At 40.3% G+C, this 27,095-nt stretch overlaps 1 protein-coding gene across 2 annotated transcripts in view; it reads left to right on the forward strand.

Annotated features, from left to right (window-relative positions):
• The window catches only part of LOC117563085 (ryanodine receptor 3-like), a 52,546-nt gene extending 25,677 nt beyond the window's left edge, over positions 1–26,869 (forward strand). Inside the window, exons 4-22 of one of the 2 annotated variants that reach the window (XM_034241248.1) lie at positions 3,437–3,451; positions 3,864–3,938; positions 4,413–4,491; positions 4,923–5,035; positions 8,615–8,714; positions 8,940–9,033; positions 10,539–10,613; positions 11,992–12,148; positions 13,992–14,156; positions 16,079–16,200; positions 16,343–16,523; positions 17,697–17,832; positions 22,007–22,102; positions 22,240–22,358; positions 22,882–23,015; positions 23,158–23,398; positions 24,736–24,928; positions 25,956–26,171; positions 26,762–26,869. In XM_034241248.1, coding sequence (XP_034097139.1) covers positions 3,437–3,451; positions 3,864–3,938; positions 4,413–4,491; positions 4,923–5,035; positions 8,615–8,714; positions 8,940–9,033; positions 10,539–10,613; positions 11,992–12,148; positions 13,992–14,156; positions 16,079–16,200; positions 16,343–16,523; positions 17,697–17,832; positions 22,007–22,102; positions 22,240–22,358; positions 22,882–23,015; positions 23,158–23,398; positions 24,736–24,780 — 1,947 coding nt within the window. In that variant the 3' untranslated portion in view covers positions 24,781–24,928; positions 25,956–26,171; positions 26,762–26,869. The remainder of the gene's footprint in view (positions 1–3,436; positions 3,452–3,863; positions 3,939–4,412; positions 4,492–4,922; positions 5,036–8,614; positions 8,715–8,939; positions 9,034–10,538; positions 10,614–11,991; positions 12,149–13,991; positions 14,157–16,078; positions 16,201–16,342; positions 16,524–17,696; positions 17,833–22,006; positions 22,103–22,239; positions 22,359–22,881; positions 23,016–23,157; positions 23,399–24,735; positions 24,929–25,955; positions 26,172–26,761) is intronic. The other variant, XM_034241247.1, reaches the window with a different exon arrangement.
• Positions 26,870–27,095: the final 226 nt, after the last annotated feature.

Here is a 27,095-nt window from a genome sequence, read left to right on the forward strand (position 1 = left end):
TCTGGGCCAGAGTGCGAGACACAATCAATTAGCTCGTCACAGATGTCTCCAAACTTAAAATGATGGCAATCTTGAAATAGACATCCGTTGGTGCTCTCACGTTGTACACAGGAGTCAAATGTGTTGCCTGGTCTCTGAAGACTGCTCTGTGTAAAGTGTGTAAGCACTTTAAACTGAAAGTGCTGGCATTTCATTTGCTTAAGCTATTCATCCTTATTATTTTTTTGCTTCCAATGCAATAAGATTCAAGTTTTAGTATGCAGCTTACAGAATGTGTGCTGTTAAAAGATACATGCATATGTTGCTTACCAAAAGTAGTGGTGAGCTCCCTTATTTATCAAATGTACTGAATTTATAATTGAAGGATCTGAAAACCCACACGTTGGCAGAAAAAACTCACTTTTGTGGTTTTGGTGTGCTGCTCTGTTTTCTCTGGGTTTGTTCTCTAACATCAATTAATATTAAGGGATTTTAAACAAGTTCATGTCCTGATTGTTTAACTTTTTTTGAGCAAAGCTGTTTATAGATAATTCAAGGTATATTCAAGTCGCACTTCAGTTTTTATCTATTTTTCTTTACATCCTCAACTTGTGTTTTTCTTCTCTTAACTTTCCCATAATACACATCACAGTGTACATCATGTTTTTGATGGACTGGTATAAAGTAAATAATAAAGCAAATGAAGCACAATTACTCTCTCATTATCCAAATAGTTTGAAGGATATAGTGCCTATGCACATTAGAATCGATATATCAGATGGTACTTAGCAAATGAGTTTGGCATTAATCCCTTCTTGACAGCATTGAAAAAGTGATTAGTGTGCTATTTCCCATCCTCAGGCTGTTCCCTATAAGACAAGCGATTTATATGAAGTGAACATTTAAGTTAATTACTTAGCCATGCTATAGTATAATGGCTGTGTAAGGCTTAAGCTACGAGAAAGCACACACTCTGTTTTATTATTATAACACCAAGCAGGCAGTGTTCAGGATATTGGCTCAATATCAGGTATTAATACACAGCCAGCAAAATCATCCATATGTTTTAATTTTACACCGGCCCATAACACCGTTTCTAAATGAATAACCCGAAAATAAATCAATGGTAGTTTTGCTACAATTGACTATAACCCAAAGATATTTATCGAGTTAAAAACGACAACAACAAAATGTGTTTTTCTACTTCATACTCTTATCCACTGTATGTAGGCTATTTGATAACAAACGTTTCCACCTGATCTAGAATCACTGAAGGCTACTGATGGACAGTAGTGGTAACATCCTGACATAGACCCATCTATTACATTTGAGCAAAAAAAGCATAATTATGCAATAGTACAGAATTAAAAAGTAAATGTTTCTTACTATTAACCCAACGTTTAGTCTTCATTCGTGCCAAAAAGTTAGTTTATCTTCAGGCGCTAACATTACTAAATGATATCAACACACATGTTACGGCCTCAAAGCGTAGGTGGCAAACTTCTTTGTTAAGGAAAATGTCATGGTTAAATACTAGTACTTTAATGCCAAAAGTGTGTGGGACTGCAGATATACTTTTTATGTTGTTCCGCCTCTTTGTCTACAATTTCCCGATTATTCCGATACAACTTGAATGCATCGTCAACCGCGACAGGTACATCTCAAATCAGGTGACGACGTTTTTACGTGATGAGGTCCAACAGAACCGCTAACGTAACTTTGGTGAGTGAAGTGTAGTTAGGAAAAGTTAACGGTAATAGCAGGCGTGAACAATTAAAACGACTTGTAGGTAAGCTCCAGCCATGGATGTATCAACAAATGGCGCATATAGTAATGTCATTGGTCACTTAGCCTAACTGATAACTTGCTTAGTAGGCTACTATCATGCCTGGACGTTGGCTATGTTACACCAGTTGTCTGCTAAGCTAGCTTCATTTAACAGCCTTGAAATGAAAAGGGTCTTAAAGAGCGTTTGGTTGTTTAAGGCTCCTAGTATGTTTCTAGCTTCCTTGAATATATTGGAAGTGAACAGAAAGATTATTAGACTGTTATACCTATTTTTGGTTTGGCAGTTATGGGGACAGTCGTTACAAGTCATTACATTCTCATTTACTGTTGCTAAGATGTTTACAGTTACCTGTCTTCTGGTGGCGAAGTTTTCTCCACATAGCACAGTTTAATGCCAATGACTGGGGCTCCGCCTACAAGCAAAGCCATGCACAACTGTTCACAACTAATAAGGCCTATTAAAGCTAAATTGTACATGTTATTTCTTTAACTTTACCAGTATCCTATGCAAATACTTGTTAGGTCAGTATGTGCTTAACGTGTTGCCATTGAGCAGTCTGTCATGACACATAGGATGCATATAATGACTGGCACTGTCCGCATGACTTCACACATGTTAGACCTGTAAGCCAATTACATTTACAGTACCAAACCTTTCCATAATAATTGAAGACACAATTTACTTAACATACCCACTCCTCCCCTTAATGCGCACACAAAATCAACACAAACCTTTCTGTTTTTGTTTGTTTCTCTACTGCTCTCCAAGCTGTTTAGGATACAGCACTAACTGGAGGGGCACCAAAGCAAAGGTCACAGTTCCTGACATTGATGTGTCAGCATGACACCAGGCCTGAAATACAGGCCGTCTCTCTCTCTCTCTCTCTCTCTCTCTCTCTCTCTCTCTCTCTCTCTCTCTCTCTCTCTCTCTCTCTCTCTCTCTCTCTCTCTCTCTCTCTCGCTCTCTCTCTTGCTCCCTCGCTCCCAGCTGTTGCCGGATAATCTTCCCATTTTTCTTTTGATCAAATTATTTTTCCATTTTTGTATGTCTTATATAAGCCATCTGGGAGAGGCTTGGTTGCCAAAAGAGATTCATTTTGGTGTCAAATTTAGAAGACAGTTGGGAGTTCCCTTTAGGTCACACTAAATGTGACCCCGCAGGCAAACACACAAACTAACACTGACAACTGGAAAAGACACAGGATAGCCTGCATGTATTGCACTGGATAAACGTCAGTGGGCGGCACATTAGTTGGCTCTATCCTAGCTGTTTCTGTGAGAAGTTTAAATATTGTTTGTCAAATAAAATGACAGTCAAATCTATTTGAATAGACCCACTAAGTTAGGGCCGGGCCATATGGCCGAAATCTCTTCTCCAAATATGAGTTCTTTAATATCTCCATAACGAAGTTTATAAAGACTCAATAACTCGACAATAAAAATTCTTTGTAGAAAAAAGAAACACAAAGTATAATAATGGCCAACTTAATATATAGTTTGTGAGAATAGAAGGGTTGTTTATAACCCCTTATACCCAATGTGATAATGACAACATTTAGGTCTGGGACTTGGACACTAAATGTCCATACATTCTTTTTATAAGAATTTTTGATACAGAGATTATTTGGATCTCACTGCTTATGGTACCTCTTTTTTCTCCTGCTGCTAGAAGTTGATTAAAAGGGTAAGTAGAATTTTCTTTTTTATCTCCTGACGTGGAGAAAACAAATCTTTTCTTTTTATTAACCCAACATTTACTTTCTATTGTGACACAATTCATCACAATTATTCTTGTTTGTCACAAGAATGGGCAAGCTGTCTGATGAGTGCGGCACTGTTCGTGTTTGATTGTTTGTGTGTTTTCCTCCCTCTTTGTCTGTTTCCTGCTTGCTCTTGGTATGAATGTCCAAAGTGGAAGATACTTTTTTTAACTGCAGCTTACAGGAGGAAACTCTTACTGTAACTTGATATCTGACGTACAGGTGAAATGGGGTTACTAACGTGGACTAAAGATGTGATAAGTCAAACCTGATAGGGTCCAGTGGAGAAGGATGCTAGAATAAGAGAATAATCTATTTCCTGTGTATTTCCTGCAGGCGGGTCAGGGGGGTGGACACCGGACCTTGCTCTACGGTCATGCCATCCTACTTCGCCACTCCTTCAGTGATATGGTAAGTATCAAAAACACAATTTAACACAAGGGTTACTGAAAACAAATGCTATGACGCCTGCTGAAGTAAGAAATACACAAATATGTAATCTACAGTTCATTTATACTTACGACTAGCGACATTATCGTGAATTGCAATTAAAAAAAACAGTCATGATAGGCTGATCGTGGTACATTTCCATTTTCGTGAATATTCCAATTCTTGAAAAAGCTGTTTAGCCTGATTTTTTTTAAAAACATGATCACTAGACTACTGTGAGCTTGCTTTTTACATTTCTGCACACATTTGAGTTTGTGAAGTTGATTGTCTACATAACCACCTCTTCAGCTAAGTCTGATAATGGGTTTTAAGTCCTAAACTATTTACTTTTGATAAAAAAAGAAATAATTTAAGGCATAGAAAAAGCTGTCTACCAATCTGGGCTCGTAATAAAGTGTCCTTTGACCTAACACTAACTGATTTCTCACTCCTTAGTACCTGACCTGTTTGAAAACATCGAGGTCTCTGACAGACAAGCTGTCATTTGATGTCGGCTTACAAGAAGATTCGATAGGTACAGTATGACTAACAGGCACTTTACACAGTCCACTTGCAGTTATTTTCTTTTTACTGCTTTTTTTTTATAGATTTCTGTCGTAGCCATTTCAGCAAGTAACCTCTAGATGGAATTTAAACCCATGGGAGAAATCCTGTAAAACAAAGTTAAAGTGCTCCATTTGAAATCTGAACTACATGAATTCTTAAAGCCATTTTCCAGCAGAACCAATCTTTCAGCTGCTGATCCAGTGTTCCTCAGATGACGGCTGTTTTATGCTTTTTTTTCTTTGCAAGTCAGAAAAGACAGACGCTTTTACAAAAGAGAACGAGTAGCCATCTAAAATAACAAGTATATGAATGTGTTGGACAATGCTCAATTGTATGTATCTTGTCTAATTGAAAACAAATATATATATATGAATAAAGTTGTTATATTTATGCTAACAGGAGAGGCCTGCTGGTGGACCATCCACCCTGCGTCCAAGCAGAGATCCGAGGGAGAGAAGGTCCGCATCGGAGACGACCTGATCCTAGTCAGCGTGTCCACAGAGAGATACCTGGTAGGTCCAATATCTCAACAATTTATTTTTGACGCTTACCTGCAACTGGGGAGAAAATGAAAAGCTTAAAAAAACGAGCCATAGAGGTTAAAGGTGGGGTAGGTAAGTTTGAGAAACCGGCTCGAGATACACTTTTTGTTATATTCCATGGAATGCTCTCAACATCCCGATAGCAATGAATATCTGAAGTGCTTTGACAAAAAATCCATAAAAAAATGTCATCTGTGGAAGCCGTAGTACTGCACGCACAAATGTATCTTGTGCCGTCATTGGGCGTGCCGTCATTGGGCGTGCATTGCAGCAGTACTTCAATGACTCGCCAGCAACAGGCGGCCACTTTCACCAGTCTGCTGACGTCATGTGCGCGTTCATGTGTGTTGGAGGAGGTGCTCTGTAAGGAAGTCTGAAGGAAGGGGCGGATTCTTTTCGGCTGTGTACTTTCAAATTTTAGTGCACTTGAGCCGGTTTCTGAAACTTACCTACCCCACCTTTAAGCAACAAAGACACTCAAGCTGATTTCTCGGTTTGATGATTTTGCTGTCAATTAATAACTTCAAATATATCATTTACTTCCATAATTGTTGTCATACATATCTTAAAAATATCTTTAACAAAATAAAAACATGCAATTTAATTATGGAAGATTTCAGAAAAAGTTGCTAATGCTGTTTTTGGTCAATTCAACAGACAGCTACTGGATTTTTTCTACTACTAATTGCTTTCAATATAATATGTATTTTCCAACACAGTGTATAGATACCAACACAAACTTCAGTGAAGTGTTTAAAGGGGACCTATCATGCAAAATGCACTTTGTGATGTCTTTTATACATAAAGATGTGTCCCCGGTGTGTCGGGGAACTCACGCAGCGTCAGAAAATAAAACCCTCTCTTTTCCTCCGTATCCAAATCTAAAAAAAACGGAGCTGATCCAGATTTGTGTCCGATATGACGTCATATCTGAAATGTGGACCCATGGGCTAATCAGAAACGTTGCTATCAGAAACAATGCCCGACTGTTTTGGACGTAATATGGTCGGTGTTTACATTAGCATCGCTAACACTCAGAGCTAACCTGTACTGGAGAGCATGTGTGTGAAGAAGCAGGAAGTAAAAAGGAACTCACCTTGTGGTATAACCGGCAAGAGAGAAAGCCTTTGAGCTCCAAACTGTTTCAGAGAGAATCCTTGATAATCCATGATATGGCGTTTCATCACGGCAGCATTTAGTTTAGACAGTAGCTGCCGGGTCCCGCATGAGCTCAGACCCCTCCTTTTTTATTTATTTTTTAAAGCTTTATACCCAAAATCAGCACTTTTGAAACAGGAAGTGAAATAGAGGGATATAAGGCATGGCTAGAATGGGTGATCTGTTTGGTATTTGGAGCAAAACACTTCATAGACATGTTTTGTATATATTGTTATATATCTGAGACCTATTGCCTAAAAATAGCATGATAGGTGACCTTTAACTTTTAGCTTGTAATTAACCAAATTGGTGAAAACAGTTCAGATGATGAGACATTACAGTCCGTTTTTTAATTAAGATGCCATGAACCAAAGCATTCCCACTAGTAAGATGCAGCCTTATAATTGACCTTTATCAACAGAATCATCTGTTTTAAACTCGCCATCCCACACTTGAAAGAAGATGCTGTTTTTAAAGATGAAGGGTTAATTGCAGTTCGAGCTATTCTCATTAAATCAGCTGGCCTCTACTCCATTTCTCATTACCAGATAAGAGGTTTCAGCCTCATGAATATTTAAAGTTGTTCTGGATGCATCAAATATAGCCTCTATCAGCTCTCATTTGACTTTTGTCTGGTTTGTTTGTCAGATCTCACAAAGTTCAGATTGTCTTTGCTGTTGTTTTTTTGTTTGTGTCCTCAGTTCCTTGCCAAGCGTTTTGATGTCAGACGGAATTGTCTGCCTCTACACTTGCAAGACTTTAAATGCAGACATTGCTTCTAGTGTAGAGAACAGTGGTTGTGTTTTTGGAGATGATGCGCCTCACATAGCTGGAGTTATCTTCTTTGGTTCACTGTCTGTCTCGAAAAGGCACTTTAGAAAGTTTCATAGCCGTCGGATAGCTCTGATACTCGTCTCACTCCAGGCCTCTTCAGAGTGGCAGGACAGCAGTTCAAGGGGAAATCTTAAAAAAATTGCCACTGCTGTCTGTAATATAAATCGGAATACCTGTAAAGCTTTCTTGTGCAGCTTCCTTTGCACAATATATAGCTTTATTTTCAGGAAATACACCCATCTGAGTGATCTGCTGAGAGTTAATGCTGTCTCCCTCATGCAGCGCTTCACACCCGACCTCAATTAACTCGCTTAAGAGAGAGGAGAGGCAGAGAGGGAAATGGAAAGAAGGAGGGACAGCGACGTGCCATGCATAGGAGAGAGCAGCACTGGCCCTTCATGGAGGAACATGTCCAATTTAAATCAAAACTGGCAAAGCTCCAGACTTTTATCTCCCCCGATGGAAACCCCTACACCTGTTTCTACTCACAGAAGCTCCGATTTTGAAGAATGGGATACATCAGAAATTCAGGCAAAAGTAATCAGTGCTCCATCACTGTTAATAGTCTTGGAGGTTGGGACACAACCTGTATTCCTCTGCCTTTGTGTGCACTGAAGGCTGCACTGAAATATATGGAATACTGTACAGATTTAAAATGGATGGAATAATTTTCAGGGGAATTAAATGACACTTGGTTTTTGCCAATTAACACTTCAGCACTTGTGAGGATAAATCTGAAGGATCTTATTGAGCTATCACTCGCCTCTGAATCCTGGGGAAATGGGAGCGGCTCCAAGTGTTTCTGCTGGAAGGAGTTGTTGCAGAGTATTATCTGAGAAACACTGATGCAGCAGTGGTTTGAGCCCACAGCGTTATTACACGGTTTGGCTTCTACAGAGGGGAGAGAGGGCATAAAGTTATTTTCATCTTTTTTCCCCACACTGGGACATCTCCCTGCTTTGTGCAGTATGGCTGTTGTGTAATAGAAGCTTCGAACGAAGAACGCGGAGGCGTGTGGCGCTAGTGCGTTGGTGTTGGGATCAGGGGGTCACAGGTTCAAACCCCACTGCAGTCAGCATGTCGTTGTGTCCCTGAGACACTTCACCCCAAATTGCTCCTGTGGGGATTGTCCACAGTATTGAGTATGTAAGTCGCTTTGGATAAAAGCGTCTAACAAGTAACATGTAATGTAATGTAAAAGAACCAAGCGACTCTTGTCCAAACTGAACATGTTTACTTCATATTCATTTAACAGTTTCCAACAAGAACGGTGGAAGACGGAGAAAATGCACTCGACAATACTCAAAATTATAACAGGAAGAAGCAAGAGCAGGACACATACTTGCACTTCAAAATAAAAGCATTTCCTGTGAAACATTTTAACCTTAACTTCTGTCAAGAAGCAAATAAACAAATGTTTTTACCGCCTTAAATCAAATAAGTTACAACAATGGCTGAATCGCACTGTTTGTCCATGTTACCATCTTGCTATAAAAACAACTTCTTTACCGGCACTCTCCACTCATCAGCGCTGAATGACACGCTTCTCTCTTGCAGCACCTCTCTAACGCCAATGGACACGCCCAGGTGGACGCGTCCTTCATGCAGACCCTGTGGAACGTCCAGCCCACCTGCTCTTCAGGCAACGTGGCTGTAGGCAAGTTCACCACCTCAGCAACAATAGCACTATCAGTATAAGACAGTTAAATATAGTTTTGATATTGTTTTCGGAGTATGACTTATGTGTCTATTACATGTCTGGATACGTTGAGCCTGTAAGCAATAAGGAAAAGCCCATACAGACATGGTCAAGAGAATAACTGCATGATCAAAGAGTATTGACTGTTTTGTATTACAATGTTGTTTTTGTTGTTAATATTAGGTTATTTGACTGGTGGACATGTGATGCGTCTTTGTCATGGGCATGATGAGAGCTTGTCCATCCCTGGAGCAAACAAGAGTGATGAGGAGCAGAGGTTGGTAGATATCACTAATTTAACTCAATTAGGTCGATCCACAAGTCCAGTTAGTCGATATCAACTGTAAAACATTTCAAACTAACAATTGAAAAAGTATTTTCTTTGTATGATCAATAAAACTGTTCTACAACTCTGTTCTGCAATAATTACTGAGCTCAACTGTGTAATAAAACGACTTGTTTACAAAAAGGCTTGTAGAAATAGTTAGTGAATGTTTACAGTGGTGTGAAAAGAAGCAATGGTATTATTATGCAGCTTCAAAAAATCCATTAGGTTTGAACAATCTTTCCACACCTTCATTCTAGGTATACAAAAAAATGTAATCCTACTTTTTGTGTTTGTAAATTCAGTTCATGTCCCTTTTCAGTCCTTGTCTGGGTTAATTATGTACACGAATTGAGCATAGTAAGCAGACACGGGTCGTTCCTGAAACAAAAGCACTTTAATATCCTTGATTGTCTGCCATCTTAAGGGATGTTGTTTCACAGCTGACCTCTTTGCATTACCTTCCAGAATCAGTATAACAAAAAAGGAGGATGGTGTCTTTGTATCACGCAGAAAGATAAACCACAAACAATGAGAAATGTCAATTCAATTCAATCTTTATTTCAGACTCAAGGTCCATATCACATACAAAATGACAAGATACACATCAATAAATAAGATTAAAAAGCTACAAAACAAAAAAATCAGTCCAATCACAGCTAGCCACACATGCTCACTGTCTGTAGAGGCTGTTGCGCCAATGTCTCCAAATCATGGAAGAGAACCGAGTGGAACTCTTCACAGGGTTAATTAAAATCGAGATAACATGATTGTCAGAGTCTTCTAGGCGACGCATGAATTACATTTCTTAAAAACATCCTCTTATGGATTTAGAAAATGATTTTATTGATTTAAAAAATAGTTGTATGTATTGATTTAAATTGACATGCATCCGCTAAGAAAAATAGTCCGTTGTTACTGTTTGAACTAACGTAGCAACGGCAGGAACTGCTTCGATAGCGTTTTTGAGGAGCTTTTTGATTACAGATTTGAAAACATCGTTGCTTGCTTTAAAAGAAGCACAATTCATTATGTCAAACCTTGGAAAGTATCTAGATATCCCTGCCCTAATGCCAAAGTAACTGGCAACTCCCCTCTCCTGCCGGGGGCCGTGGTCAGCTGCAGCTCACAGAATCAAACCCCTGCAAAAACAGGGCTGGAAAGAGCAAATGGAGCGAAATGAGGCATGGCTAAAATGTAGGATCTGTTTGGTATTTTGAAAAAATATATATATTTATATACTTTATATAGGTATGGCCCTACAATATATGTTTCAAATATAGCATGGTCCACTTTAAGATACACTGACACAAATATTTGAGCAGTGAGACTTCACCAACATCACGGGTATATTCCCTGTGTGTATCTGAGGGAAAGCTCTCACAATATTTGATTCCCTGTGTGCCTTGAAAACCTCTTAATAATAGAAACTCCTTCTCATGTCTTTGTGCTCTCAGGATAGTCAACTATGAAGCGGGGAAGGGAGCATCAAGGGCTCGCTCTCTTTGGAGACTGGAGCCTCTCAGGATCAGGTAATACACACAGTGAAGAAAATGAGCTGGGAATATAACACAAAGCTCTGACATATTTCTCTCAGAAATGCATTGTCTTATTTGATGTGATTCCTTCATGAAGAATAAATAGAATCACGGCTTTATGTGCAAATGTCACAGCTTCTCTTGCGGGGTATAAATAAAACCCACCTCCCTCTACTTTGAACTGTCACTACTAATTAGTTGGCAAAGCCCTTTATAAGGTGCGGCTCTGTTTACCATCCCTTTCAATCTACTCCTCTTCACCCTTCCTCTCTGTAACTGACCGCCCACGCTGTTTTCCCTCCACACACATCTCCTGCCCGCTCTCCCTGAGACTGCCTGTCAGTGTGTTCACTTTGAAACGGTGCAGGTGCATCCATTAGGGCACATGTTCTCCTTTTCGGCTTAGAGAGGATTTGTTATCAGTGTTTTCTACACTTGCACTTACCATATAGAGAACGTTTGAGCTTGACTGACAGTAAACAAATATAAACGTTATCTATCTTTTAAATTGACGTGTTTATTCCACTTGCATATTGGTTTTTACAAAGTTGTCAAACTATTTTAATTGGGTGATTTAATCTACCACACAGTCTAGGCCAGGGGTGTCAAACTCAATTTCATCCCGGGCCACATCAACATTATGGTTGCACTCAAAGGGCTTTAAGACTATAAATATATAATATATATAAAATAATGTATAATAATTCATAATTTCCTCTGCATTGGATTATTATCGGATAGGGTAATAACTTAATAATTAACTACGTCTGAAAGCAGAAGTCTAGGGCAAATAATTGCAAGTCTCTTCAGTGCGCATGTCACAAAACAAGATGCATTGTGGGACATGTAGTTTATGGGCAACGTGCCTCTGTAAAGTGGCATGTAACCGTATAATAAACGTATTGTATTCTTTGCATGCTCTTGTGGGCCACATGAAATGAAGTTGCGGGCCTTGAGTTTGACACCCCTGGTCTAGGCTATATAGAATAAGTTATTCCTGTTAACATGTAAATAAAAACATGTCAGTGGTGTCTTTTATCATGAATTCACAAAGTCAGGATTTATGATTTTGTAAGTTCAACAAGCTAAGGTGAAGCCTTATAACTCTCTGGAGTTCTTGGAATAGTTTGGATAACTCAAGTCAGACGCATCTATCTCTGGAATATAATTCTACAAATAACAAATACTACTTTCATATAATGCTATACTATAACCCTAATTATAATATTATAGCCTTATCCTAATCTGTAACTGTGCAGAAATACTAGCTTTGAACATGGTAAATTGACATGGAAAAGCTTCACACTTTTCACAACAGCCCTACAATCCAGTGTTGTATCCAAAGTGCATGACCCCAGTTCTCTGTGTTCAGCTGGAGCGGCAGCCACATCCGCTTCGGTCAGGCCTTCAGACTCCGCCACCTCGCGACCGGTCATTACCTGGCCATGACGGAGGACCCCGGACTGGTCCTGCAGGACAGGGAGAGGTCCGACACCACGGCCACTTCCTTCTGCTTCAGGCCCTCCAAGGTCAGTGGCCCATATAGACATAATGAATCATTCTCTTATCACAAGTATAGCTCTGATGTGCCTTTTTGAGTCAGGCAGCTACGCCATCTGAAAGCTGCCCTGGTGTTGATGTAAATAAATGTTTTTTGTCAACTAACCTCATTAAAAAGAGGACTCAAAAATATCTCCTCCTCTGTCTGATTCATCAAAGGCTCCCGAGATGGGTCTGTAAGCTCTTAATGAGCTCATGGCCACAGTACATTGACCTTTTCACAGCTTCTGAGTAGACAGCACTGTAAAAGTTCATGCTGTGGACTGACCTAAAAGCAACTGGCTGGGATGCAGCTATTTTCAATTATGGAGTTAAGAGGAATCTATCATCCCCAATACATTAATAAGATGCTCTTTTATGCATTAGGGGATTTCAAAATACCTTCTTTACATTCTATGATTTGCTTTTCCTCGTTAATTTATCTCAATTAGCCAGACTTTGTATTTATTGCACTCTCTGTTTTGAACTCTCTGAGGCATTTGCATTTCTCTGCTTTTAATAGAATGTGGTCTAAAAATAGTCTCACTGACGTGTGAAAGGAAGCAGATGGTTTACTTGAAATTCAAATGTGTGTTTTAGTGATTTTTCAGTGAGGTGGTTATAATGCTGTTTAGATTAAGCAGTTAAAAACAGGAGTCTCACTTTTTGTTGTTATTTCCTCCTGTCCCATTTTGGTCAAGTGATTTTGATTCCTTCTCTTGTTTTAAAGCTTAACAATGCAATTAGGTAAACTGTGTATTCTTTCAAAATAAGAGCTGATCACTGTAGATCCCAATACAATAAAAAACATGTCTTCATGTGTGAATCCTCCCTTAGTAGCCTGTGTAGAATCAGGATCAGGTTTATTGCCAGGTAGGTTCACACATACGAGGAATTTGACTTGATGTCATGGTGCAGACATAAAATATAAAACAAGAAATCTTTAAGGACACCGTAATAAAATATAGTTAAATAGCAATAAAATAAAGCAGTCATTTACATGGAAATAGAATGCTATGAATGAATTATAGGATATCAAATATGAAACAATAAATATGTGCAGTAAGCAGTATGAACATTGTGTGCATTCATGTAATGAAAAAGACTTTGCTATTTTAAATGTAGGACTGTTCATTTCAAAGGTGAATGAACCTTAGGTGGCTAAGGTAAGTTTTAAGAGGCCGGTAGCGGATGGGAAGAAACTGTTCAGTTGGCGAGAGGTGTTGGTCCTGATGGAGCGCAGCCTCCTGCCAGAGGGGAGGGGGGTGAACAGTTTGTGTCCAGGGCAGGAGGGGTCGGCCACTATCTTCCCTGCCCGCAGAAAGGGCTACAGCCACGTAAACAGTTCAATGCCATGAGTCACCTTCACAGAGGACCATTGTGTCCCTGCAGAGATCCTTTTATCTGCAAAAGGTTCAATATGGAATCCTCCCGAGTGCTGTCTTTCATTTGCCCTCAGTAATGACTCTTTCCTGCAGGTAATTTTGGAACAAGGAGGATTCATGCTTCTTTTAAAAATATATATGGATATAAACTCTCTTATTTCTCCATTTATTCTACCTTTCACTCTTCCTAAAAAAGGTTTCAATGTTGAACACTGGCATTAATATGTTCCCCGCTACTTGCTGTCATTTTCAATCAGCCGCATTGCTCCATCTCTGCTGAGCGGAAATGTAGCAGAGCTAATGATGCCGCAGCAGCAATCTGCTGGCAGGCCAATGAATGCACTGTCTCTCAACCTGCCTCTGTGATGAGCTTCTAATCTCAATATATCTCAATTTGTCACATTTACATGCCCGTGTGTAACGTGCGTGTGTTTGGTAATGTGTACAGGAAAAAGGCGAGGTGGGCCCAAAGAGAGACATCGATGGCATGGGGGTGCCGGAGATCAAGTACGGAGACTCTATGTGCTTCGTCATGCACGTAGCGACGGGACTGTGGCTGTCCTACCTGGCGCCTGATGCCAAATCATCTCGCCTGGGACCCCTGAAAAGAAGGGTAAACAGGAAAACATTACATTACACATCGCAGATAATCTGGATCTTATATTTTACTGAATTATTCCCATGAAAAAGACTTTGCTATTTTAAATGTAGGACTGTTCATTTCAAAGGTGAAGGGTAAACAGGATGACACTTTTCTTTCAGACATTACACAGTGCAGATATTTACTGAATCATTCTGGGACTTGTATTTTACTGAATTATTCCCATGAAAAATACTTTCCATTCAACCATTACAAGAAATACTATTTTGAATGTAGGACTGTTCATTTAAAAGGTGTATATGTCTGTGTGTTTATTAAGATGAAAGCACATTCCTGTAGAAAAGGGTTTTCCTGCTCATATAGTTCGCTGTTTAACGGTTGATCAATTGAATATTTACTATCAATAAGCTTTCTTTGTTGTGCAGTTATCTACATTCACTGCTCATAGTTGATGAATAACCAACAACGCTTACAAGGGTTGGGCTATAACGCCACAGTAATGCTACATTGACTTTTAGTGGGATTGTTTAGTGATAAAATGTTCCTATCAAAATGAAGCACCGTCTAGTTTCAGAATATAAGGATGAATAAGTTAAACATTTCAGAGACAAAATAATAGGATAAAACAATCCAATTTCCCTCAGTCATTATGTAAATTAGGCTACTTTAATTTAGCGTAAATCAGTTTGTTGTGTATTAATGCGAGTATAAATATCTGAAAAATCTTAGTTTAATAGCAGTATAGAAACATATTGCAGGCTGAACATACTTATAGAGTGAAAGTGGCTGGTGCATAATTATAAACCAATTATTGCACTGTTGCATAGTGATACAAATAACTGTATATATGGTATTTGGCGTCAGTCTACCTATGTGTTTCCCGTGAGATCCTGAATGCCTGCCATAGCTCGCCTGCAGCACCTCGGAGCACCGTGTGCACAGTAGAAAATCACACCTTATCAAACCGCTGGGTCGTAAGGCTATTTAAACTCCCGGGCAAATATTTATTTTCTACTCTATTTAAAGTCATTGTCTGCCCTGGATACTCTTGACATAACCCCTCTCCCCTCACACTCACCCATGATGTGCAACCCATTTAAAAAGTGATAATGTGCCGCGCCGAGGTAACTGTTGCTTTTGGACAAGACATGGGGGGATTAGGGAGGCGCATGAACGCTGCTCATTGGTGGCAGCGCCTGCTGGGACATCAAACGCCTCCTCATGCTGATGCCAGGGAGTCCCTGCAGTTTGGCAGGAGACCAATGCACCTGATCTGAAGGAGGTGATGGCCAGCCTACACTTTAGACCCCCAAACCTAACCCCTCTTCTTAATTATGCTACTTAATTAGCAACCTGCTTCAGGAGACTCTCCCTTCATGCATTACATACTTAAAGGGGGAGTCAGCATTCTGGAAAAGATTGTTGATATTTGAACTCAACACCGACATTTTATAGCATTCCTGCTGGTCCTCAACAAGTTATAAAAGGCAATGAATTCTATTTGAAGGCCTAAATAACTATTATCAATAATCAAATAATTATTGCAGATGTCTCAAATCCATCTTTTACAAGTCTTACATATTTCCCACATCGAAAGTAGGATGTGATTAATCACGCTTTCTAACATTGCCTTTCAAAATCTCAAAATAATTAGTATGAATATTGAAATATTTACCAAATGTCTGTCGCATTAACGTCACCCAGATAAGGATGGCGGAATGAACTAGACAGCTACATTTTGATTGCATGCTTAATGCAAATGTAATTGGTTTGTTTTCCATTTCTCACAGCTGTTCAAACACCCATGTTTTAGTAACAAAATATTAAGGATGTGAGTTGAAAAGACATTTACTGATGCCTGGGTGTTTCATTGCCTTATAAATGTGATGGTCCTCTTGTGTGGATGAAATGCTTATCTGTGTGTGTTTGCCCAGGCCTGCCTGCACTCTGAGGGCCACATGGACGACGGGCTCATTCTGCAGCGCTGTCAGCATGAGGAGTCTCGCGCTGCTCGCATCATCCGCAACAGCACATTCCTCTTCGCCAACTTTATCAAGTAATGGCTTCATCACAAACCCTTCCATCTCTGTCACACAACACGACAAAAGAAAGGCACACAATGTGGATTCTTGCTGGATTTATTTAAAGATTTACAGCTTATTTCTTGTTCTTTCGTCCATCCTGTGTTTTTCCTCCAGGGCTTTGGACAGCATTGCGGAGGGCGAGTCCAAGGCGGTTGCGGGATATGTTGAAGAGGTGCTGCAGACGCTCAACGACCTGATCGAGTATTTCAAACAGCCCGATTCAGAGCTGGAGCACGAGGAGAAGCAGTGTCTCCTCCGTTCACTCATCAAACGCCAAGACCTCTTCAAAGATGAGGTGAGAGTGGAAGATGTGGAGACTCCAACTTCTTAATAAGAAGCTCTAACAAAATGCTGATTGTGCTGATAACTCCTTGGTAAACCAAATGATACATATTTAACTAAATGATGTATTCAACAGATCTATCGAGATGACATTTATGTGTAAACATATATAGCAATAAACTTGATTCGGTTCTGCTTCTGATTCTAAACAGTATAACACACTGCAGTTTTTATATATTCTCATATATTCATTGTGTTAAGTTTTTAGTTTTTTAGTTTCTTTTTGAATATTTAAGCTGGTGTACATACTTGTCTTTATTCTTTTTTTTATGCTACATCGTTTTTTTAGATATTTTTATTTTATATATTGTTGACCTTCTCTTGCATCTTATTTTCTTATGTTTATGTTTCCACCATCATACACCAAAGAAAATTCCTTGTATGCAGCGTTTCCGCCAGGGGGGCGTCTTGCCGTCATTTGACGCCCTTATTCGATGAACTCGAGCCGAGGGCGTCCAAACATTAGAGAGAAGATTGAGAGTTTTTATCGTTTGAAATGACGAAAAGGAAAAAGGACAAGGACATCCCTCTGTTGGAGGGGCAAAGGAGTCTGGTGGGATTATTTTCGCTGCCAGCAAAGCATGTTTCCTGTGACGAAAAGTGTACTGCCGGCGAGCCTTGACGGAGGGTGCTAGTGGAGCACGCGCGGGAACTACTGTACGAGCGCCTGAGCCTCGCAGCGGCGAAACTGAGGCGAAACTAAGGCTCCGTGGTAAACTGTGTTAAAATGAAGAGCCGTTTAGGAGCCGAAAGAGCCGGCCCTTCTTAGTGAGCCGAGCCAAATGATCCGGCTCACTAAAAAGAGCCGGAATTCCCATCACTAATAGGTAAAGAGATAGTATCTATAAGGGATGGCTCAATTCAAAATTCAAGTCACGTGACGTCACACAACCTCCCCCCCCGCTCTCGGGGTGGACGCCCTCTCAGCCCTGGTCTGGCGGAAACACTGCTTGTGTAAATGTACTTGGCAATAAACTTGATTCTGATGGAAAATTCAGTTAACCCCATTGAGTGAAGTTTAAGGAAAAGTATTCCACATCTTCTTACAAATAGGAATATACTTTGTGTGTAATAATTTGAATCACAAATGAATCATGCCCTCATTCCTGGATTTCTTTAATTTTAGGGCATGCTGTCCCTCCTGTCTAAATGCATTGACCGGATGAACCTGTACAACAGCGCTGCCCACTTTGCAGAGGTGGCTGGGGAGAAGGCCGGCACAGCGTGGAAGGACATCCTCAACCTCCTCTATGAACTCCTGGGTAAGCCTGCCGAGTGATCAATCTCATGAAATATCCACATCTTCTGACAGCTGACGACCCTGGGCAGAGATGCAGTATTAATCTTCCCTTAGTGTCTTCACCGAATCCTCCCCTTCCCCTTCACACTTCACACTTCTTATCACGCCTGTGTTCGCACTTCCTTTTGCCCGTGCCACATCTGTAGTTCACAGCTGGTGACATTCATATGTAACTATTTGGGACAAGGGAATGGAGAGAAAAGTCAAAGCAGAATGCCTCTTGTATACTTCTTTGACCATTTAGGCTGCTTTTCATTTAGGTCACATTGTTCTCTGAGATCAGTCTGGGGGTGCATTATTAAACGTTGAGCTGCATATCTTAAAAAAATGATGGCATCATTAACAAAATGCCTGCCTTCAGAGGTTCTGGCATTATCCCCTGATTTGACCCTGAGAAAGTTTTATTTTGAAAACTTTATTGTTTGTTTTGCTGTCTTTGGAGCTTTCACATCAACTGCTTCCCCTCGGCTCACCTTGACTGCCCTTATATTCATCACCTCCCCAGCATGTACTCTCACATGCACACACAGTAAACACACACGCTAAAAAACCCACAAATACACTCCTCTGAGTGCTCTCCAGCCCTTTCCTGCGGAGGGGTCACCCCCAAGGATGCGAAGGCAGTCTGGTGAAGCAGGTTTTGCATGATGAATGATGTTTTCCCTGACCTTTTTCTCCTTTCCATTCTAACTCTGAAACTCTGCTTTAAAGGAATACACACACAGCTTTTTAATGCAGGTCAAAAAGCAGTTGGTAATTTATAGTTGGTAAATAACTCCACTCATATTTGCTGCCACTGCTTGACAATAGTGCATGAGATAGATAAACTGTGAAAAATAAGTCCTGTTTTCCCTCCAGTGCTGTCATGTTGTTTTGCAAGATTCCATTGAGCATGAATAACGAAAACAACCAATAATAGCCGAGGAGTCTCTGACACGGTGTCAATCACTGCTAAACACTGATCAAACTGTCAAACTAAATTCTGTTGCTGTTTTGTAAAATGAAAGAGTTTGTGGCAAGGGCACCACATAGGAAAGAGTGGAGCCAAAACCAAGCACTAGTCTAGTCAAAGTAGGAAATGTTCTAGAGGTGAGAAATAGACAATGCAGTAACAGCATCTTAACCAAAATAAGATATCAGTGTTTCCCACAGAATTTGATTATATTTGTGGGGGCACCGCCACCGCACCACCAGCAAGAAAAGCCAAAGGCCCCTTAACCTATTCGGGTGGCCCACGCATCAACCCCCCCCTCAAAAATACATGCAAGTTCATGGCTCCTGTAGCAGACAACGTTCTTGTTGCTCTGTGTTGCGTTGTTAATGAGTGAGACACACCGGAGTTGAGGATCTGTGGGGTTTATTCTCCCGAAAATATAATTTACAATTCAGCAGATGCCTTATTCCAAAGCAACTACAATGACCAACTACAGGGACATTCTCTCTGGAGTAACTGAGGGCTAAGTGCCTTACTCAAGGGCGTGGTGGTGTTACAGGTGGGATTTGAACCCGCAACCGTCCGATCATCAGCCCACCTCACTATCCATTAGACCAGGGGTTCCCAACCTTTTTCTTACCAAGGCACACCTGAAAATATTTCTCGACCCCAAGGCACACCAACTTCTCATAGATTTAAAAAACACTTCAGAGCTTAAACTACAAACAATAAATACACCATCAATTGTTTTTCAAATGTGTATTTAATTTAATAGAACATTTTATAGAACAAATAATCAAATATAAGTCATCCTAAAAACCATATAATCCATCATATAATGACAAGAACCAGACCAAAAAACGTCAACACCATTTCTTAGTATGATGAATGAAATATTATAAACAGGCTTCAGTAAGTATAGGCTCTTTTGTTTTGGCTGAAAATAGTAGGCTGTGTTAAAACAAGAATACATGTCATTTTCATTCCAACTCTCCTTCTGAGTTAATATTTTACATTTGGATTTCAAAAGAGGTAGGCCTATGATAACTTAAAATTAATAATAACGTAATAATAGTTATAACAGACTAATCAGTTTAAACAGCAAAAAATAAATAAAACTATCATAGGCACATGGGGGGGAGTAGTGGACAGCGCCACGCTCCACTGACAGCCGGGGGCAGGTCTTGCTTTTGACATAATGCGAGTGACCGCCAGCTCGCACAAGTAGGAGGTTGGAAAGTTGAAACTGTAAAAGCACGTTGATGGCACTCTCTGAGAGGAGAACCACTTCTACCCAGAAGTAGTTCACCGTGCTTCAGTTTCAGGGAGCGGTCCATAGCTCTGCGAGTTCATCCTGAGCTTTGCTGTTTAAACCAGCACTCTCACTCTCATTACTCTTGTAATATTTTGGCGCGAGGATAAAAAGCTGCTCTGCACGCCGTAAACAATGACGGCTGAGAATTTAAGCAGTCAGTTTGAGGCTATATTCAATTTAATATTTCTAAATCTGAGCAATATATATGCTTTATTAGCTTATCAGCTCCATTGTACATGTAATAAAATAAAGTTTATATGAAGTGAAGTTTATTAAGTGAGAAAATAATGTGGAACATAAAAAGATTCTACGGCACAACTGGACAGTGTGCCTCGGTACAACCGGTTGGGAACCACTGCGTTAGACCACCAATGGTGAGAATCTGTTTGTGGCGGACGATACTTCAGCGCCACAAATGAATCAATGTATGGGAAACACTGGATTTCACAATCAGTAAATGACACTGTGTTAGAGACGCCTCCGCTGTGATTGGTGGTTTGGATTTGCACAGCAGAATCTTGCAAATGCTTTCAGGAGCAATGGTGGGAGAGAAAGAAACATGCCAGAAGACTCTTGTATCACATACTTTATGCATGCTGATTATTTGAGTAAACTTTGACAAAGGATTTCTTTCAATAAGAGAATGGTTGTATATCACGCCAGGATATGCTCTTCACTACTTTTAGCACAAACTCATTACGTTTTTTGCCAAGTCTTATGAATGAGATGTTGCTGTCTGCTTCAGGTAAACCCATACAAAAGTATATTATGGTCTTTATTAAACCTTACCACCTTTGATGCATAATGAGCAGGTACTATATTTGTCCTTGTAAAGTACCTTGTACTTCTAAGAGATCCCAACCTCTATATCTCATTGTGCATTATGAGGCTTTAGAGGAACTCTACGTCACTGCAGCAAGGTCAGGCGATATCCACTGGAGGAGAGAAACTAAGATTTTCAGGTGTCACGATACAAGTATGCATTAAAGTACATTGTGTAGCTATGTATAATGAATGAATAGCAGATAATGAAAATACTTCATCTCGTAGCTTAAGATTCCCGCACACTAACACAAATCATCGAGGATACTGCAAAACGTGATAGAAGATCTTAATGAGATGGGACTGTTGATCATGGATTCAAAGCACAAACTCTTTCACAATTACGATTCTCTTCATTGAAATGTTGCCAAGTTTATTATAACTAAAGTATCCTACTGCATTAATGGTAATTTAGTGGTGGCTTTTTGTATCCCTTTATATAGTTTATGCTAATGTTACCATTATTCAAAGTCTGTATCTGTGTAGCCTCAGGGTCTCCTCTCTGTCTATGACTTTTTTAATTTCACATTCACATAATCACAGTGAACATCCCTGCCCGTGCCTCATGGTGTGGCTCTATCCATGTGAACAATAGCTATCCTGAAAAGAAAGAATTATAAGAGATTAGACCCCCATCAGTATTCCTTGGGCACAAAGTGCTGTTAAACAGTTTCACAGGCATTATCTAGTGTCCCTGAATCCTGATGGTGGAAAATGTGACAGTAAAGTAATAAGGAGACTCCTTAATGTCACCTCCATGACAGAGAAAGGGCACAAGGGAATACACCTCAACCTTTTTGTAGAAAAAAGAACGCCTTACTTCCCTTCAAACGAGGCTTCAAAATATAAATCCCATGTATTTTCTATCAGGAAGATGTCATTATGGGAGGTGTCAGTTTTGTCAGACCTCATGAATTTTAATATCTATGTCTTGTGACACATTTTTATTAAAAGTCGTAACATCCACTTTTCCACAAGTCAGCTGCTTGGATCAATTGGATTAACGTCTTTACTAAACCTTATATGTACTTTTATTAAACCTTCTGCAAACTTGTCTTTGCTTAGCCGCACTGATCCGTGGGAACAGGAACAACTGCACCCAATTTTCCCGCAACTTGGACTGGTTGGTCAGCAAACTGGAGAGACTGGAATCTTCATCAGGTATTATGGGAAACTTTTTATTCATTTTGAAATTGGAAAAAGCCTAAACCCTTATGAGCATTATACTGATGCTGAGATGTGGTCAGTACACTTTATATTTGCTCTGATAATGACACATGTCCTGTCTGACCTCTCAGGGATCCTGGAAGTCCTCCACTGTATCCTGGTGGAAAGTCCAGAGGCTCTGAACATCATTCAGAGAGGTCACATTCAATCTATAATCTCCCTGCTTTATAAGAATGGACGCAACTACAAGGTAGGCGGAAACATGACTTAACATAAAATAGCCATGCCAGCAGCCTGACAATGAGTCTGTGAAGCTCATAACACGACAGACAAGCACAAGATGAAACTGCACACCTCGTTTAATCCAGAAAGAAGGGAGCAAGCTTTAAAATACAGATATACAAAGCTGCCTGGTGACCAAATAGAACTCTCAGAAAAAAGGACATGTGGACTGCTATCAACGTTCTTGCGTTAGTGACATTCTTACCTGTTTATATGCAGTGTTTATATGTCACAGTACATTTTACCAGGCATGAAACGGCATCCTTGTAAACAAACAACAGCTGTCATTTCACGAGTGTTAGGTAGAAGTCCATGGTCATGTTGACTTGAGGGTTCTTTATAAAATATGCATATGCTACAAGCATTGCAACAAAATAATCGGACTGATCATTAAACTGAAAAACAGGGTGCAGATGTTGTGCAACACTTTTATGAAACAACAGAGAGCAATAAAATGGCTGAGTTTTATCTCCACCTTTCCTCTCTTTTAGATTCTGGATGTCCTCTGTTCCCTCTGTGTTTGTAACGGGGTTGCAGTGAGAGCCAATCAGAATCTGATCTGTGACAACCTGCTTCCCAAGAGAGACCTGCTGCTTCAAACTCGACTCGTCAATGATGTTCAGAGGTGACGGTCAAACTTTCCATTCAAGGCGTCATGATAGCTGGCTTTATCAGATGTCATTTCTCTTCGCCACGTGATGGGTTTATGGGATAATTCACTACTACAATGATTTATATTCTTCATCTTTCTCTCTAATCTCCTCCAGTATGAGGCCGAACATCTTCCTGGGTGTGGCTGAAGGTTCAGCTCAGTATAAGAAGTGGTATTTTGAGCTGGTGATCGACCAGGTGGACCACTTTGTAACCGGAGAGCCGACCCACCTGAGAGTGGGCTGGGCCAACACTAAAGGCTATGCTCCGTACCCCGGGGGAGGAGAGGGGTGGGGCGGCACGGTGCTGGAGACGACCTGTACTCCTACAGCTTTGATGGACTTCATCTCTGGTCAGGTAGGCATCTTTATCACAGGGCGGTGGTGGCGAAGTCCATAGGGACTTGGCTTGGCAACTGGAAGGTCACCAGTTCAAGTCCCGGAAAGACCAAGTGCTACCGAGGTGTCCCTGAGCAAGGCACCGCTCCCCGGGCTCCGTACATAATGGCAGCCCACTGCTCCTAACACTAGGATGGGTCAAATGCAGAGAAACCGTTTCGTTACATAGTACCTGTACTACATAATGACAATACATTGAATCTTAATCTTTATCTTCAATCTGGCTTTTAATGTGTGATTGTTTTTGTATTATTTGACTTTAACTATATTTATTTGTTATTCCTTTCTTTTCTTTTCATTATAACTGTAAATCGTCTTTGAGCACCTGTAAAAGCGCTAACAAAATAAATCTATTATTATTATATAAGACCTGCAGCAACACCTGCTAGTTTGTTATGAGATAGAAGCCTATTGAGAGACACAGAAACCTCACTGTTCATCTGCAGCCACGTTTAAAAGGTATTGTTGTTTTACTTTATTGGAGTATGCAAGGTGTGAACATACTGTCTTTACTTCACTTTCAAGTTTAGCTCCTCAAGTGAGTTTTTGGTAACACAAAAAGAAAGTATTTTTGTAAAGAAATATGTAAACTTTGTTTTAAGTTTTAAAGTGTTTCCTACGTGGAGACATTGAACTATACCCAAAACTGTTTTCTGTTGCTTTGAAAAACAAAAACAATTTGAATCATTGCAGCAAATGATACCAAGAACTGGTGTGCAAAAAGAGCTGTTGTGGATTTGGAAGGACTTTGCCTCGACAGATTTCTTTATCTGTGAATAATGCAGCAGCCTGCTGTCCACTCTCTTGGTTGCTCCTTCATTCTCTACAAAGTAAAGGACAAAGTCACAGCTCTTACGGTGATATCAAATTAAAACATCAAGCGTTGGCATGTCTTTTAAAAGTCCTTATGGAAGGTCTAACATCTTTAAGTTGTACTTGTGTAAACACGATGCAAAGGTGAATACCAGCAAATCACAGATATGCAGGTATACCAAAAAATAACTCTTCCGGTGCTTCAGGGCTCCAAAGCCTTGAATACCTCTCTTCTCTGCTCTCACCCTAAAAGCGTAACACCTACTTCAGTTCACCCACCATTCCAAATCTACTAAAAGCCCCATCACTTTTTCATTTCCACCCTCTTTAAGCACTCATCCCCATTTCTCCCCCTCTCTGCTCAACTCTCTCCCCCCCCCCCCCCCCCCCCCCCCGCCTGTCATCCTGCCCTACTTTCGCAATGACTTTGCTACTGATGCATCCATCCATCTTCTCTCTCTTTCTTTGCCTGATGTTGTCTAGGCCGAATCCCCAGGGCCGTGGCCTCCATTAACCAGCACCTGCTGAACTCAGACGACGTGGTGAGCTGCTGTCTGGATCTGGGCGCTCCCAGCATGTCCTTCAGGATCAACGGGCAGCCTGTCCAGGGCATGTTCGAAGACTTCAACACCGACGGCTTCTTCTTCCCCGTCGTCAGCTTCTCTGCAGGTGTCAAGTAAGGCTCCGCATTTATAATTCTGTGAAGAGATGACAAAGCAATCCCAAAAGAAGGGCTTGTTTTTTTAAACTCGAGATTTAATTACAGCATGGCAGACTATGACTATTTAGCAAAGTAATGAGGTACTTTTAAATGAAAGATTACTGGGTTGGCCTTTTGTCAGGGATCAACAAAAGAAATACACAAAACCTTTCTTAAAAGCCACAATCTTCTTAAAACTTTTTATTATTACTAGTTGTAAGAACCAAGTACAGAACAAATGTGTTGGAATAAGATTTAGGAAAAAGGTTTGCGGGGTCTTAAAAAGTATTAAAAGTTGATCATTCAATTTAGCGAAAATTAAGGCTATTAAAAAGTATGAAACGGCATCTTCCAAGGTATTAAATGTTGTAGGTTGTTTTCAATAAGTATATAAATGGTCCAAAGAGGTTGTATTCTACAGTCTGCCTGAATGTAATCATTGCGTATGTGTAGTGTGATTCTGTGTAGTTTATTTATGGCATCCCGTTGGATTTGACGTCATCTGAACAGGACATCGCGCGCTCACTGCTTGATAGCGCGCGACGGCCCGTTTACGCCGGTTGTTAAACAACATCGTTATGGGGAAATGCAATTTGCGTCCAAATGGTTGGAAGATAAGGAGGAAGGACAATCAATACTGTCTATAGTCAATGTGAGGTAAAGTGTGTCGCCAAGGTAACCGGTTAAAACTCCAAGTGGCGATGAGGTCTTAAAATGTATGGAAAGGGTCTTAAAAAAGGTCTTAAAAGGGATTACATCTGACTTCAGGATTCCTGCATACTGTATACCCTGTTTATGTAATGGAAGGTGTGTGGCGGTCTGAATACATTTTAAGTTTAACATTTTAGATTTCAAAGATTCTATGGAAAATAGTTTATATACCCATGGATATATATTTTTATAAAAAAAAAAAAAATGCAGATACAGAGTGATGCATGGTGAAGTTAAGAGTGAGAATATGATCAGATAATGTCCTGCAATGTTTTGTAACTTCTCCTCTCAGGGTCCGTTCCTGTTGGGTGGACGTCACGGAGATTTCAAGTTCCTGCCGCCCGCTGGTTACTCCCCCCTGCTACGAGGCGCTGCTGCCCAAAGAGAGATGCATGTGGAGCCTGTGAAGGACTACAAGAGGGACCATGACGGGGTCCGTGACCTGCTGGGGACCACCAAGTTCCTCTCTCAGGCCTCCTTCATCCCCACTCCTGTTGACACCAGCCAGGTGAGAATAGTACCCTTCTTTACATTCATCTTTACTTTACATATTAAAAACATGGTTAGGACGTTTTCATTTTGTTTAAGTTTGTCTGAAGATGACAGAACATGAAATTGTGTTTATTATTTGGATTATAGAGAGATTCTTTAGTGTTTTTAATGTTTTTGAGAACAACTCTAGATGACTGAATTAACCTTGATTCTCACAAAACAGTTGAAATATTTACCAACTGCAGCCAACATCAAATATTTTACCCACACTTCTGCTGGTCTGAGGCTTTTTTAAAGGACTTTTTGTAAAGATAAAACATCTTATTTGATTTTAAAACCTTTAGGTGTTTCATGAATCTCATACACAGGTTCATTTAGGCTTAGTGTTAGACACCTGTTATATTATATTCAGTTTCTGCAGAGGCCCCTGAAACCTCTCCAAGACGTGATACCTCGATAAAACAAAGCTAGAATAATGTATAAGTTCCTACAATCCACAGGAATCTTACAATGGCACAGTCAGGCACTTATTTTGTTCTATTTTTTGGCCTAATTTCATCTTTTGACCATCCAAGCTTACCATCTGTTCCCCTCCTCTCTCTGCAGATTGTTCTTCCCCCTCACCTGGACAACGTCCGGGACAAGCTGGCAGAAAACATCCACGAGCTGTGGGGGGATGAACAAGATCGAACTGGGCTGGACCTATGGCAAGGTAAAGCTGCTATCCTTCATCACATTCTACACACCCTGGGTATATTTGGAGAGGGTGGGTGACAAAGGTCTTCTTGTGCCCTCTGCAGTAGGGTGCATGTTAATGGCTCATTAACTCTAATGTCTATGTCCTTCTTATAAGGTACATGACAGCAGCTAGGGTCTGACTGCTGCTCCAGTTTGTTGAAAGACAAGAATGAACATTGTGTACTCGGGTAGTCAAAGGGAA

Source organism: Gymnodraco acuticeps, unplaced genomic scaffold (assembly GCF_902827175.1).
Source record: "Gymnodraco acuticeps unplaced genomic scaffold, fGymAcu1.1, whole genome shotgun sequence".
Taxonomy (NCBI): Eukaryota; Metazoa; Chordata; class Actinopteri; order Perciformes; family Bathydraconidae; genus Gymnodraco; species Gymnodraco acuticeps.